The 16,152-nt window shown below is 41.1% G+C and overlaps 1 protein-coding gene across 1 annotated transcript in view; it reads right to left on the bottom strand.

The window, feature by feature from the left end:
* Positions 1-16,152, bottom strand: part of sorcs2 (sortilin-related VPS10 domain containing receptor 2) — a gene marked incomplete at both ends in the record, with an annotated part of 372,429 nt that overhangs the window by 44,434 nt on the left and 311,843 nt on the right. The window contains 3 exons of the mRNA XM_079257909.1: positions 4,651-4,797; positions 6,709-6,888; positions 14,875-14,964. Coding sequence (XP_079114035.1) covers positions 4,651-4,797; positions 6,709-6,888; positions 14,875-14,964 — 417 coding nt within the window. The remainder of the gene's footprint in view (positions 1-4,650; positions 4,798-6,708; positions 6,889-14,874; positions 14,965-16,152) is intronic.

Below are 16,152 nucleotides of genomic sequence, written 5' to 3'. Positions count from 1 at the left end.
CCGAGTGTTCTTCCTGACCAGTTCAGGAAAAACCACAGTGCAGCATCTTGTGATGGAAAATTCAATGAATGGATAAAATGAATATATGAAATGAAAGAAAATGGATGAAAAATACTATATTAATACGCAAAGGAAAATTCAATATTGTAGTAGACAATTGTTGTTAATTACAAGAGGTCTTGTTCCCGAGGCTGCTGGCAAGAATGACCCTCTGTATCTTTTAGGCTTATAGCAGAGCTGAAAAAGTCTCTCTCTGAACACACTTTGTTGTTTCTTCACAATGTTGTGGAGAGGATGTGAACAATCCTCCATCATCTTGATCAGCTTGCGCAGCATTCGCCTTTGGACAATCAGCTTCAGCAGCTCCAAAAATTTCCCCCAGCACAGGACCAGCTTTCTTGATCAGTTTGTTGATTCTCTTCAAGTCTCTGGTTCGGATGCTACTACCCCAGCAGATGCTGCAAAGCTGACTGCACTCTCCACAACAGACTTATAGAAGATTTGCAACATCTTGGTTCAGAGGTTAAATGATCTCAGCTTCCTTAAGAAGCAAAGTCTGCGCTAACCTTTCTCATAGATGTATTCAGTGTTGCAATTCCAGTCCAGTTTGTTGTCCAGTTGAACTCCAAGATACTTGTATTCCTTGTTTTGCTGGTATTTAATGAGATGATTGTTACCACACCATTTTACAAACTGACAGACCAGTTCTCTGTACTCTGCTTCTTGTCCATCACTGATACACCCCACAACTGCAGAGTCATCAGAGTATTTCTGTGGATGACAGGACTCAGAGTTGTACTGGAAGTCTGAGGTGTACAGTGTGAATAGGAATGGCCAGAGTACAGTTCCTTGTGGTGCACCAGTGCTGCTGACCTCCATCTCAGACACACAACCTTTCAGTCTCACAAACTGGGGTCTGTTTGTGAGGTAGTCATAGATCCAGGTGGTTGTGGAGGTATCCACCTGGAATTTATGGAGCTTCTCACATAACAAAGCAGGCTGAATGGTATTAAAAGCACTTGGGAAATCAAAGAACATGACCCTCAGAGTGCTACCTGAATGGTCCAGATGAGAGTGTGCTCTCTGGAGCAGGTATATGATGGCATCTTCAACCCCAAGTCCATTACGATATGCAAACTGTAATGGGTCCTGAAAGGTGTTTACTTGCTTGTTGAGGTGAGCCAGTAAGAGTCTCTCCAGGACTTTCATGATGTGAGATGTCAGGGCAACTGGTCTGTAGTCACTTGGTTCAGCTGGTTGTGTTTTTTTAGGCACTGGAACAAGGCAGGAGGTTTTCCACAGCACTGGGACTCTATTTTGTCTCAGACTGGTGTTGAAAAGTTGCTGGAGAATCAGACATAGTTGTTTTGAGCAGGTCTTGAGAACTCTGGGACTGACACCATCAGGATCTGCAGCCTTGTTCTGGTTCAGTTTCTCAAGTTGCTCCATAACCTGATTGCAGAAGACAAACAAGGTGGAGGTCTCAGGATGTCCTGATGTGGAGGGAGATGAAGCTGTGTTCTGGTCCATGACTGAGCTGCAGGGTGACAGATTGGAGGCGTGACAGGAAAGCAGTGGGCTTATGGAGGGTGTGTGGTCTGTTGGGCTGGAGGTAGGGGGTGAACCGAACATGCTGAATAATATGTTCAGCTCATTAGCTCTGTCCAGACCTCCATCTGGCTGGTCCCCCTTTAACTTGAAGCCTATGATCTTTTTCCTTCCAGACCACACATGTCCAACCTTAAAGCACATCGGCTATAGGAGTTGTACGCACATTGGGTACCACTTTTGTCATTTAATAACTGGAAACTATGGAAACAACTCACATAGACTCCTCAAAACTGGACATCAGAAGATGTAAATCATTGCCTGGTCTGAATGGTTTTCATTTCAGCTCCACATTATTTTCTTAACCTACTTTGAGGCCTTTTGTACCAATGTGGCACTGTAAAACCACAACATCCTACCTGAGTGTTCTTCCTGACCGTGTCAGGAAAAACCACAGTGCACAGTCTTTATTCTGCTGGAGCCGACTTTCTGACGTTTTCCTGTAGTCCTCCTTGCACTTTGTTTGTGTTTTAAGTTGTTTTGTGTTGCCCTCAATAACTTCCTGTCTCCAGCAGACCAGGTTTTGATAGTCTTTGTGATGACTGGTTGCTGCTGAATGATGGGCTTGTAGGTGGAGGTGAGAAGAACCAGATTATGGTCAGAACAAAAGGAGGAAGAACAACAACTGTACAACTGTAGGCATTTTTTCAATTTGCATAAAAGAAGTCCAGTATCTTATTTTATCTGATGGAGCACCTGACAAGCTGTTGGAATGTTGGTAAAGTTCCAGAGAGGGAGACGCTGTTGAAGTCTCCAGAGATCGCCATGAATGAGTTTAGATTACTGTGTTTCAGGGGCATAGCCATCATTTTAGAAGTGAGGGGGAAACATTGCTTAGAGGTTATTGAATCATCCTTTCGCCTTCAATTGCACCTATCATTAGCAGCTAAAGAACCACAAATAGCACACCATCAGGGAACCAATGGCATACTATCAACATCTAATGTCGAAATTTCAAATCTAAACCAGCCAAACTCTGGTTGAATTGACATAAACATAGACCCTGGAGCATCTACAGAGTGAATAGTAAGATTATTAAGTCCCAAATGACAACCTCGAAAACAAAAAGTTCTGTACAACACTGTTCCTGTTTAAAAAAAAAACAAAAAAAAAAAAACGCCAAAAATTACATGGAAGTGACAAGGTAACAGGGTAATAAGCCACATCATTTATTGTAATGGCAAAAAGTGCCACAACAAAGAACACATCAACAATAAGTTGTAGGTATTTTATAATTTATTTTATCATTAATGATGACAGCACAGATGTGCAGAATTAATCAGATAAGAAGAATGACCAATACCTGTTGCCTAATATGGAAAAATATATTTGCAAATAAATTAAACAAAAAAATTGCAGATAAACTAAATCTTTAAACACATCTGTAAGCATTTCCTCTTGCCTAGAGGAATCAAAGGATACAGGCTTTCCTAAAAAAAAAACTGTATTACAAAATAATGTCATGAGCTCTGAATTATTTTACACTCAAGTAGAAACACTAATATAGTCAAAATAAATGAGTCAAAACAGTTTGTGTTTGTGTTGGGACTATACCTAAAAAAATTAAAACACGAATGAACTATTACATACAGTAGTTAAAGTAAAATTTTCACAGAATTTAAACTTAAATCACTTTTAATTCTATCAATAAATCCTCTCAGTCAGTTATAACAGAGACATTCTGAGGACTTTAGTTATAATTTCTCCAGCTGTGAAGATCATCCATGTACATCTCTGCTGCTGGCCTCTGGCCCACTTTCTCCTCCCTCACCCTGCTCCTTCTATTGTATAAAGATTAAAAATATGTGCAAAACAACAGTTGGCACAACTTCTGTGCAGAAATTAAGAAGGAATAGGTTCATTCCTGGGGAAGTAAATTAGCAAAAGTTTAAGAAAGGGCATTGTTTCTTTTGAACAATGTTACCTGTGTAGAATAAAAAGTACTTGTCCAAATAATTACTTAAGAACAGTAAAAAATGAGCTCTTAGAAAAACTACTGAAGTGCTGTGTCGCTTAAAATCTGATTTTATTAATCAAATAATATTATTGCAATTATTCAATCAAAATAATTATCAGTAATAATAAAACTCATTTACTTTCAACTACAACAAAAACCAATTAAATCTTTAAAAATATAACAGTCAAATACATTCACAAACAAACACAAATACATTCATATTCTAATTTTCTACTCAGAAGTGAATAATCTTACAGTAGCAAAACCAGTAGCCCAACTTTACTTGAGTAAGAGCAGCTTATTGTTACTTTAGAAAAATATTACTCAAATGTTAATATTAATATTAATATTAATATTAACGAGCAAGTGCAGAACAACCGAACGCCAAATTAACTTAGAGTGTAATGTAGGTCTACATGACAAAGGAATTAAACAGTTCAGAATTAAAATGCAAATAAACCACTTACTTCGGAATTAAGTTTAATTCCAAATAGACTTTAGCATTAGGAATAAGGTGTTTACATGTCATTTTCTTTGTCCGTTTAAAGCGGAAGTAACTTTTATTCTGAATTAAACAGGATTTAAAACTGTCCTGTAAATGTAGCAAGTGTTGAGTTAAGGACAGCAATATTCTTGCTTTGAGATGTGTTTTGCAAGCCAGTGGCACTGTGAGATTTTCCCTCGTAGGAAGAAAAGTAGATCCAAATAAGCAGCAAAATGTTAAAATAAACACCCTCTTGTCTGTGAACAGGAGATAGCTTCCACAGTTGGATCTCCCTCTGCAGGTCCCTCTGAACACAGAGGTATACAGAACTTACAGGAGCAATGCATAAAAAGGAGCAGAAATCTCAGATAAACACATGCCATTCACAAACAGGCATGGACAAAAAAGTAGCTGTGAACTATTCTGTTTTTTTTGTACTTTTGAAACGGTAAAACCAATAAATAATTAAAAAAAAAAAAGAAAAAAAAAAAAGAAATGCTGATTGAGATGTTAAAGAAGTCTAGCATGTAGTTAGCTGGATGTAAAACTTACAGAAATGGCTGGAATGAAGGTTAAGTGTTATAAAAAATAGAGGTCATACCATTTTGCAACTGACTGATTTGCCATTCATGTCAGTGGTAGGTGGTGTTAAGGCTTCCCAGTTCCATCCTTTGTCATAAGTGATCAAAGTTGAAACTTTTCCATCTATCTTCTGATTGGCCAGGAAAACTCCTTTGACTCCACGTACCTGCAGAGAGAGATGGATTTACTACAGATTACTTAACAAAACCAGAAGAGTTTCTTTTTTATGCCAATGTGTGCAGTGTTCAACAACAGTTACTGTGCTTCAAAGCACTGGTATGGTGATGAATTGAGGTTAAAAGGAGACATCTTCTGCCATTTTCTACACAAGCTGATTTAGCCTTATGTTTACAGCAGAGTTCATAGCTGCCGGTTTTAGTAAATCACTGTGAACAACTTATGTCCTCCCATCCTACCACACAGGAAGATCCTTCAGAATATCCTGGTGAGGTGAAGTGTCCAGATCACATTGGTTGAAAACAAGTGTGCCTCAGGACTCCTCACCCAGTGAGTCATTAGCTAACATAGCTTTGCAGATGACACTTAACTTTGCCTTTTCTTCTCACCAGATGACAATGTCTCCATGAGAATATTAACATGCCTTGCTGATATCTCTGCATGGATGAACGACTGTCACATTCAACTAAATCTGTCTAGACTGACCTTATAGTCTTTACAGCCAATCCTTCCATACCTCAGTAAAAAAGCGTGCAATTAAATCAATCACATTTGTAACTACATAATCTGCCAGGAATATTAGTGTCATGGTAGACAACAAGCTCACCTCTAAGGTTCATGTTGCCTTGGTTGCCCCATCTTGCCAATTTGCTCTCTACAACATATGAACAATAAGACTTTACCTGACAGAACATGTCAGGGTTTTGTTTTTTATGGTTTGTGTATTTGCTCCTGTGATAATTTGTTTTTCCTTTTTTCCCCTCTTTGTTTTAGGCTGTGCAGCAGCCCTGGGCGTGTCAGCACACCTGCATTTCATCATCGCTCCCTTCAGTCTTTGCCAGATGGTCGTCAGTGGTGCACAGCTCTTGGGTGTGTGTGGCTGCCCAGGACTGCTGCCTGCATTGCTCATGTGTTAAACTTTATTGGTTTTCCCCAGTGTTTTTGTGAAGTTGCTCATTTTTATTTTTCGAGCAATTAAAAGAATTATTTCCTTCGGTGAACCTTCTGTGGTTGTGTCTCTGTCTGGCATTTTTTGGGTCTGGTTCCGGCAAACATGACAGAACACATGGTACTAGTGTACCAGTGTGCCTGCAATTCTTTCCTGGCAGGCCTGTCTACATGCTCAGTTAAACCTCTGCAGATGCAGCAGTATGTCAGGTCTCAAACCAGTCCAAAAAAGCTCATGTCAATCTGCTGCTAATCACACTTCACTGGTTTCCCGTTGCAGCATGCATCAAATTAAAAGCTCTGCTTGTGGCCTACAAAACAATAACCCAGACAGCTTTTGTCTACCTTCTTGCCTCAATCCAGACCTATACTGCCTCTTCACAGTTCCACTCTGTCAGTGAAAGACGCCTCTTGCTCCCACCACAATGTGGTGTGAAATCAGTACCTAGATTATTTTCCTCTGTTCTGTGGTGGAACAATCTAGTGAAATTTATCCAATCCACAGAGACTTTATCTACTTTTAAGAATAAGCTAAAGACTCAGCTTTTCAAGGAAGATTTCCGCACTAAGCTTAGATCTTCTAGTCATCTGAATGAGTTAGAAAGATTTGTCCAGCTCTTTGGCACAACTCAGAATTGAATAAGCTATATGCACTTATGTCCAAGATGATATAGTATGATAAAATTGTCTTCACATAAATTTAAAAAAAGGGGGGCAAAAAACATAAAAATGTCCACTGCCTCACTTTTCACTGTTGGTGGGACTGAGGAGGTCTTCAAAGACACACAATTTCCTCAGACATGGCTAGCAGGTCCCAGGTTGGACATGGTGATTTGGTACCAGTTTTGTTCACAGAAGCAATGCGCTACTCAATCTTTCTTCATTTTGAATTTGAGAATATACAAGAAAAACATTTTGTAGGCAATAATATGAAGCCTTTTAGCCATCTGACCTCCAGGATGTCAATGAGAACGCTCTCTTCTGGCTGCTTGGTGCTGCGCACGTTTTCCAGAACCAGGGAGTAGTAGACACCTTGGGGGTCTGACTGGTACAGGTTATATGTGTCTGACTGGTACCACTCCTGGAGGGCGAGGAAGACCTGGTTCTCATCTGTACTCACTATTTGAATATCCTAGAAAGAGAAATTAAGCAATAAGAGGAGGGGAAGTGGAAGTAAAGAAGAAATATTGAGTAATTTTGAAAATCTGAGATGAAAAACAACAGGAGAAAGAAACAGTGAACTTATATGAAAAAAAAGATTATCTAAAATTAAAGATGTCACAATTTTGATTTTTTTTTTTATCATAACTGATTGAAATTATGTCATAGTTTCAAGCATCAAAACCAAAGAGAGGATCAATGATGCAACACATTTTAGCCAATGCCACTACTTAGCTAACCACCAGTTTATGACACTATGGCAAGTGCAGACAAAGGAGATGCAGCACTGGCACATGGCATGAACATATTTACTGGCATGGCAAAGAATAAAATTTGGCAACTGGGAAATTGCCATCACTGTACCACCGAGGTATTCCATCATAATTTGCAATAAAACTTCCACAGACCTCAATTAAGGTAAAAGATAACCAACACTCATAAGGCTTTTTATAGCAGCAGACCTGCTGTCTTATTCTGTGGTGGAAAATGCTGTATTTATACATTAAATTAGCATATTTGAGCCATGGTACAGTATATCCAGCATGTTGCATCTTACAACAAAAGTGCTTTTCTACATGTATGAAGAAGAAAAAGAAAGTTTTTGCATTTGAGCAAAGCAGATTTAGTTGCCTTAACAACAAATGGTTAGACGTCAAGATGAACTAAGAGTTACAGCACTGTCACAGCACACTATGTACATAAGAATTGGGAGATTGAAAGCCCAGTCCTTTAAACTTGCTCCGTCAATCACCATCCATCCATCCATCCATCCATCCATCCATTTTCTGCCGATTATCTGGGGTCAGGTTGCGCAGGCAGCAGCCTAAGCAGCCAGCCACATTTGTGAACTCTGCGGGGGGATATAATCCCTCCAGCGTGTCCAGGGTCTTCCCTGGGGTGTCCTCCTGCAGGGGCTTGCTCAGAACACCTCACTAGGAAGGCGTCCAAGAGGCATCCTGACCAGATGGCCACCTCAGCTGGCTCCTCTCGTTGAGCAGAGGCTCTACTCTGAGCCCCTCCTGAATGACCGAGCTTCTTACCACATCTCTAAGGGGAGAGCCCATCCACCCTGAGGAGGAAACTCATTTCCGCTGCCTGTATACGGGCTCTTGTTCTTTTGGTCACGACGGTGAGGGTAGGAGCATAGATCGACTGGTAAATCAAGAGTTTTGCCTTCTGGCTCAGCTTCTTCTTCACCACGACAGATTGGCGCAGAGTCTGCATTACTGCAGACGTTGCACCGATCCGGCTGTCAATCTCACACTCCATCTTTCCCTCACTCATGAACAAGATCCTGAGAAATTTAAACTCCTCCATGACCAGGAGAGGGCAATCTACCCTATTCTGGCTGAGGACCATGGTCTCAGATATGGAGGTGCTGATTCCCATCCCAGCCGCTTCACACTCAGCAGCAAATCGCTCAAGCGAGAGCTGGAGATCCTGACCAGATGAAACCAACAGGACCACGCCATCTGCAAAAAGCAGAGCCAGTCCTGGGGTCACCAAACCAGATCCCCTCAACAGTTTGGGTGCACATAGAAATTCTGTCCACAGAAGTTCCAGTCAAATGCATGGTCAAATCCATTCTCCATGTCCACAAAACATATGTAGGCGCCCTCCAGGCCTCTAGACACAGTAAAGAGCTGGTCCAGTGTTTCTGCGACTGGGACAAAAAACCACATTGCTCCTACATTATTTTCCATATTACATAAATAAAATGAGGAATTGGTCGTACTAATTGGCTAATCATTGGCAAAGTTATAGCCTGGCGTAAAGCTAACACATAGGCTGTGTCCCAATTCAGGATCTGCTTCTTCGAATCCTTCTTTCAAATTGGAACTTTATTGGGTCCAGATTATCTTAAAATGAAGGCGATTAATCCTTAGTGGCCTCATTTCTCCCAAAATTCATGGCACACCTGATAGAAAAGAAAAAATGACCTTGCCGGTGTGGATATCACACCGAAGAGGTTGTTTTTTTGTTTTTTTTTAATGTTAAGTATCCACACATATTTGTCCCAGCAGTCAAACTAGAACGACAAAGTCACTGAGTCCATTAACCACAAATAGTTTTAATTACATGCATCTAAACAGGATTACTTTTCACATAAGTTAAAGTCGGCTTATTATGATGAGCTGTCAGCTGTCAGAGATCAGTAATTAGATAAACTTGGCATATGTAATTGCTAGGCAATGGAAGACTTGGTAGAGTGTCTAATTTTACTAATGGGAAGCTCACTTTGGAGTGGCAGACTACCTAGAATACTGCATAGCCTACAAAGTCTTCAGACTTTCAAGTGGGCAAGTGCTGAATTGGGACACAGCTACAGAAATATGCAACCTGTACACGCTTCTGCAGAGCGCATTATGCACACACCCACGCACACGCGAAATGTGGTAGTTAGTGTCGTGGTGTCTGCTTTTTACATCTTTTATTAAAAAATATAAAAACAATATAACAACAGGACTCCAGAAGACACACTGCACTAGAGAAAAAGTCCTGGAAATTATTTAGAAGTCAGTCAGATCAACTTTTGTGTGCAAGATTCCACATCTGACGCCAAGCCTCACCCAGGTCAACATGGGAAACTGGGATGTTGAAAATGAACGGGATATGACGGAATTAATATGTTCTGTTTGTCATCACACAAAATGTTTACCACAAACTAAGATTTTTCTTTTTCTTCTGTAAATAGTGTTTTCTTGTAAATGAGTCAAACTACATTGTTTCTTATGATTTACATTAATGCGGTGATTTATAATTGAGTTATTCCTTAAAACATATTATTAAGAAACCAAATTTTTCAGACCTGCAAATTAAGTTGTGCATTTTTTCTTTTCATTACCTTAAAAAAAATCTACATTTTCACACATGGTGCCAAACCGTGCTGAATTGAAAAACGCCTTTACTAAAATCCCTGTAAGCGCCACAAAGTTTTGCACAGGCACTGTCAACATGTTGAGGTGTGGTTTTCTGAGTGTTTTGTCTACAGTAGAAATGCTTAAAGCCTTTATGTATTATGAAATGCAAAAACAATTTAGGTGAGGAAAATAAAAATTCTCATCTTTGGTTTTGATTTCACATGACTTCAGATAAAATCCCACAAGCTTTAATTTGTTACCAAGATGGTTTATGTAGAATGTATAACCACAGAGAAACATGCAATTCTATTTGTAAATGTCATTTTCAAGCTAAAACCTTCAAAAGACCCTAATTCTTCAATTCAGTATTAATCACTTTGGTTGGAATTTGCGTGTCACTGCCTCACGGTGCTTGTTTACTTTGTGCTCGTATGTGCTGGGATGGGGGGCAGTGGCGTCAGCTTTGTTTCCTTTGTTTACGTTCTCTCCCTGTTGGTGTATTTACAGTGGTTCTGTTTGGTCTGCTAAAGATGTAGGACAAACATTTTCAAACAAAAACTTGGGGTCTTGGCTCAAAAACATAAGACCTCCAGTTCATATGGGTTTTGTGCAGTCTAAGTGTGCATGAAAGCAAAAACGACCAGTGATCAAAGAGATGCAGCGGTTCAGCGCCTATATTTCCTCAAATTGTAAACATTTGTGCATAAATACAAAATCATAGAAAGAAAGAACATAAGAACATGCTAATTTATCTGTGTGGATGTGGGCCGCTTTCATACTCATGTTATGTGCACATGCGTGCAGGGATGTGTATGTGTTAGAACATACACTTACTACAGGCACAGTATTAATGTGGGATAAAAACCTAGCTTCTTCTTGTTTGTCTTCATTAGTCTGTCATCTGATTCTGATTCTGAGAGGAGCAAGCAGAGCTGATCCTTCCAGAGGAAGCTCTGAATAGCTTCCTCTGGAAGGACCAGTTCCTTCCAGAGGAAGAGGAAGAGCCAGAGGGACAACAGTATAGTGTACAGCCATACACGACTGGATAGTGGGGCGCGGTTGATGACGTCGCTCTGGTGCGACAAGTGTTGTGGTTAAGAGTGCCCCGGCTCTGGCAATAAAGCCAATCCAGCATACAGTTGTGGTCTGTGTCAACAACCCCACCACTCCAGGACCAGACAACCTGGGGGTGAATGTCACGGCAGCACAGGCTGCCACTGCTCTCCGACTGTGTGGGAACTGTGGGTCATCTTCTCACCGCACACGTGCCCCAACTTGCCCAGCCACAGGTCAGCAGTGCCAACGCTGCAGTAAGCTGAACCATTTCTCCAGAGTATGCCGTTCTGCCCCTGTGTCCATGAATCCAGGACCCCGCACAGCAGTTATCCCATCCCACCATAGAGGGGCGAGGCATCAAGCACATCAGAACTGTCTTGTATCATCCACAGGCTAACGGCAGCGGGGAGTGGTTTAATCAAACCCTCAAGAATGGACTCAGAGTGCATCAAGCAGATGGTCTCCAGTTTGGGTCAGCACTGCAGAACACCCTCCTCTACTATAGAGCTACACCGCACGCCACAACGGGCAGCTCCCCAGCACTCTTGATGCTGGGACAGGAACTGCAGCTTCCCGTGGACCGCTTATGCCAACCGAGAAGCAATGCCGTCCTCAGTGGTTGACAAGGTGAGGGCTCGGCAACAATGCATGAAACAGACATTTGACAATAAGCATCGAGTAAAATGACCAGATCTCACGGTGTTGGATTGGGTTCGGGTCCGTCGAACTAATCATTCACACAAGCTTCTCTCTTACTGGTCTGCACCACAGCAGATTGCTGAGCAGTGAGGGCCAGCCACCTTCCGTCTGGTCGACAGGTCCCGCTGGCATTCCAGCCGCCTCAGACGTGTGGCAGGAGCATCATCTTCCGCTGAATGGCCACCTGCCCCTGACCCACGTTCCATGAGTGGGGACTGGGACTTCATTGATGATCAGTCAGAGGTCCAAGCTGAATGTCCACCAGAACTGGACGGGCTGCCTCAGCTGGGTTGCCAGGCTCGGATCCGCCAGAGGCCTCCTTATCTCTGCGACGATGTTACAGACTTTTGAGCCATTGTGTACAGAATAACAGTTAGAGCATAACCTGTTATGTGGCAGAATACTCCACAAGGCTATGTGGTAAGCCAGCAGTCTACCTGGCTTATATAGTTAGTGTGGTTCTGTGATGTTTTGGGTATGTTGTTCAGGTTCATCAAGGAGGGGGGTAAATGTAGTGTACAGCCGTACGCGGCTTGATAGTGGGGCGTGTTGATGATGTCGCTATGGCGCGACAAGTGTTGTGGTTCAGAATGCCCCAGCTCTGGCAAGTATAGTATATACTTGTATATAGTATAGCTAATTCAGCAAACAGTTGTGGTCTGTGTTGTTCCTGGATGTAACAAACAGTGGGAGAAGAAGCAGCAGTAGCAGGGGAGAGTCATCAACTCCAGGTTTGAAAAACTGGCATGTTGTTGATGGGGCAGACATAACACCACCTCAGCCAACATTCCTGTCCTTCTGAACACCAGGACGACAGCTAATCAAAACAATCTCCAGCTTTTTCACTTTTTTTTTTTTTCACTGTTTTGCAGACAATAGTTCAAAACACAAAGATCCACTATTGTAAATTTGTAAATATGTAAAATGTTTTGTGTTATGTTGTTTTTCATTATTCCATTTTGTTTACTTTACATAACATGGCTTTACATTGTTTACATACATAAACATGATGACCATGAACCCTATTCTGACTCTTTTATTATAACGCACAATAGAAAAAACAAGGTTTCTAGTGAGTTTATGCATCACTTGGTGAATTTTAATAATGATGAAAGTAAATATGGCTATACAGCAGGATTCCTCTTGATGCCACCTTTCCTTAGAGGTTTTATGGATGACTACATTTTGAAGTGTGCTTGGGTTATAGTTTATTGAAGTTGGAATTATCCAAAGTGGTCATTTTGGAGACTCCAAATGGCCACTTTGGAGAGTGCCTGAACATACTTGCTGAAAAGCGCTCATAGAATAGTCATTTTGGCTGTTATTGTCGCCACATTTTACCTGGCAATGGGTAAGTCATTCTGCTACAGCTACATTTGATTTTCCAGTCCATATCTCCATGTGCAGCATATTAAAAAAATTAAAGAAAAATTCAGGCGAGGAAAAAAAAAAACAACTTAAATTTCCTTGTGTTCCAACTTCAATAACTTTGTGCTGACAACAATTACAATAAATTTTAAAAACTCAGGGTAAAAAATTGAAGTGTTATCCTGTTGTGGAAATTTTATGTTCTGACTTAGATTTTTATATTTTTCATAGTCCTAGTGTACATTCATTTCTGATTATGGCATTGTGGGCTTTCTGAAAAGGTCATGATTAACTTAAGAACTTAAGCTTAGTTACACAGTGTCTGCTTATTCCCCTTTACAGACATAGCAATGTGCAGAGGGCCGGACATGTCTGCATTCAGACATCTGGGATCTGATTAGTTAGAACACTATCTTCCTTGAAGAGGGTTGCAGCTAACAACAGACATTTCTTGTTTAGAATAACATAGATTCAGGGCAGACAATTGACGCCCTTTTTCGAGGGTCAAACTCTGTTAGAGCATTCCAGACTTCTGGCCCATCGGACGTCTGGACTGGCTCCCCAAAATCGCAATTTGTATTATTCTGTTCTTTCTTAATTTCTGTTCAATAAACTTTGTAGTCTTTTTCACTTCAGAACCAGACTCCTCGTCATTGACAAACTTTTTTCCACAAAAATCATTATAAAGAGACCATGCTTTTTAATGTACTCTAAAAGGTTCAAGAACAGCATCTAATTTAATTTAATGGGTATGTCCTTTCTAGCCGTTTTTGGCATTTGGAGGGTGACTGTTAAGGGGTTAATTTGTTTTCTTGTTTGTTAGGCATTGTTACAACAATAACCAGAATAGAGAAACACAGGATAAAAAAGTTCACTTGACATTCCGCCCCCGCATCTCAGTACTGTTATACATTACTGTACCAGCTATGTTGTTTACTCGCACACCAATGATATTGATTTACAAAATATGGATCTGTTTTCATAGGTTTTCGTTGCCTTTATTAAACTAGAAGTAGAGTTGGGTTTTGCACATGATTCCGACTTACTGTCTTGTGGATGAGGTATACAAAAAGAAACAGCCTGTTTGATATCTTTGTTCCTTTTAAAATGCTTCTCATATGAATGCAAAAATGAAACACTGTTGTAGCTGTTTTGGCTGTGTAACAACAATACTAGTGAAGAACTGTTAAGCTTACCTTTAACTGTACCAAGTCATTATTTTGCAATCAATAATAATTCAGTCAAAAGTCAAAATGGGGACATTAAATATTACCCATTTTATTAAGGTTCTGTTTGTGTTTGGGCTTCCATTTAAATAGTGCTGAGACACAGTGATGTTTGCAGCTTAAACTGTTTTGTTCCTTTAAGTGTGACGGCCTTCATAAACTGGAGTAAGATCAACTGTCATACAAGTGGAAATGAAAACAATGGGACTGCACGGTGGAATAGTGGTTAGCACTGTGACCACACAGCAAATAGGTCGTGGTTCGAGCCTCAGCTGGGGTGAGGTTTGGACGGCAATCTTTCTTTGCATGTTTGCATGTCTCCCTGTGTATGCGTGGGTTCTCTCCGGTTACTCCGGCTTCCTCCAACTGTCCAAAGACATGTATGTTAAGTGGTTACTCTAGATTGCCCATAGGAGTGAGAAAGAGTGGTTGTATTTCTCTGTGTGGCCCTGGCAAGCTTTCCAGGATGTACCCTTACTTACACCCAAAGACTGCTGGGATAGGCTCCAGTTCTCTGCGACTCTTCATCAGATTAAGCGGTTAGGATAATGAATAAATAAAAAAATGTCATACTTCCAGATGTTGATGATCTAATTTCATCTTGTGGTTTAAAGGTAGGTGTCATCGGCAAAATGATAAATGAAACTTCAGTAAAGAAAAGGTACAGTGATCACTGAGAAACAACATAATACCAAGGACCATTCCTAGAATATAACACACACAGACATCTCAGTTGGATAAATTTACCTTTGGCAGGGCATACTTAGGAAACTTCATCGGGACAAACTCGTTGCGCTGATAGGACACATAGTGCTTAGTTTGATTCCCACTGGTAACCTGTGGAATAACAAGGAAACAGTGTCATTTTATAGCAATGCTATTTATAACATAAGTCTCTATTACAGCTAGATTTAACCAGAAATTAGGTACAGAATGTTCATCCATCTATCCATTTTCTGCTGCTTATTTGAGGTTGGGTGAGGGGGGCAGAAGCCTAAGCAGGGAAGCCCAGACTTCCCTCTCCCTACCCAAATTTGCCAGCTCCTCAAGGTCTTCCCAAGCCAGCCGAAAGATAAAATTCCTCCAGCAAGTCTTGGGTTATCCCTGGGATCTCCTCCTGCAGGGACATCCCTGAAACCCTCACCAGGGAGGTGTTCAGGAGCCATTCTCACCAGATGCCAGAGCCACCTCAATGTGGAGGAGAAACAGCTCTACTCCAAGTCTCCCCTGAATGGCCAAGCTTCTCATCCTATCTCTAAGGGAGTGCCCAGCCACCTTGCGGATTAAACTCATTTCTTGTTCTTTCGGTCACTACCAACATAGTGAGTGTAGTGTCCATAGATAAGTATAGGAACATAGATTGACTAGTAAATCAAGAACTTTCCCTTCTGGCTTTGCTCCCTCTTCACTACGACAGACAAGCGCAGAGTCTGCATTGCTGCAGACGCAGCACCAATCCACCTGTCAATCTCACGCTCCATCCTTCCCTCACTTGTAAACAAGACCCCAAGATACTTTAATTCTCCCACTTAGGGCAGGACCTCATTCCTGACTTGGAGAGGATACTCCACTCTTTTCTGGCTAAGGACCAATGTCTCAGATTTGGAGGGGCTTGGGGGCATTCCTCCCAGTCACACCCCTCTACGTCTCGCAGTCATTGCCCAAGTGTTCATTGAAGTCCCCCAGCAGAACAAAGGACACTTACTTCAAGGAGTCCAGATGGATGTGCAGCCAACAAATTTGCAGCAACTGTGTGATACTATCCATTGTTAGGTGCAAAATCTCAAGGGAATGCTTCCAACACCTTGTTGAAACTATGACACCAACAATTGAAGCAGTTCTAAAGGCAAAAGGTACCAAAATATTGGCCTAAAGTCTGTAAAGATGACAGGCAATTAAAAGGAGATCCCGGTTGAATAGAAGATTTATACATGGATAAAACACTAAACATAAAGACTAAAGGAAGGAGGAGGAAGTCTGAAATGCCCGAAAAGACTCAGACTGGCAATGAAGCTAAGAAAGAGC

This window comes from Telmatherina bonti (genome assembly GCF_933228915.1).
Source record: "Telmatherina bonti genome assembly, chromosome: 18".
NCBI classification, from domain to species: Eukaryota; Metazoa; Chordata; class Actinopteri; order Atheriniformes; family Telmatherinidae; genus Telmatherina; species Telmatherina bonti.
The sequence above is the reverse complement of the archived record's forward strand: the minus strand, read 5'-3'. Positions and strand labels throughout refer to the sequence as shown.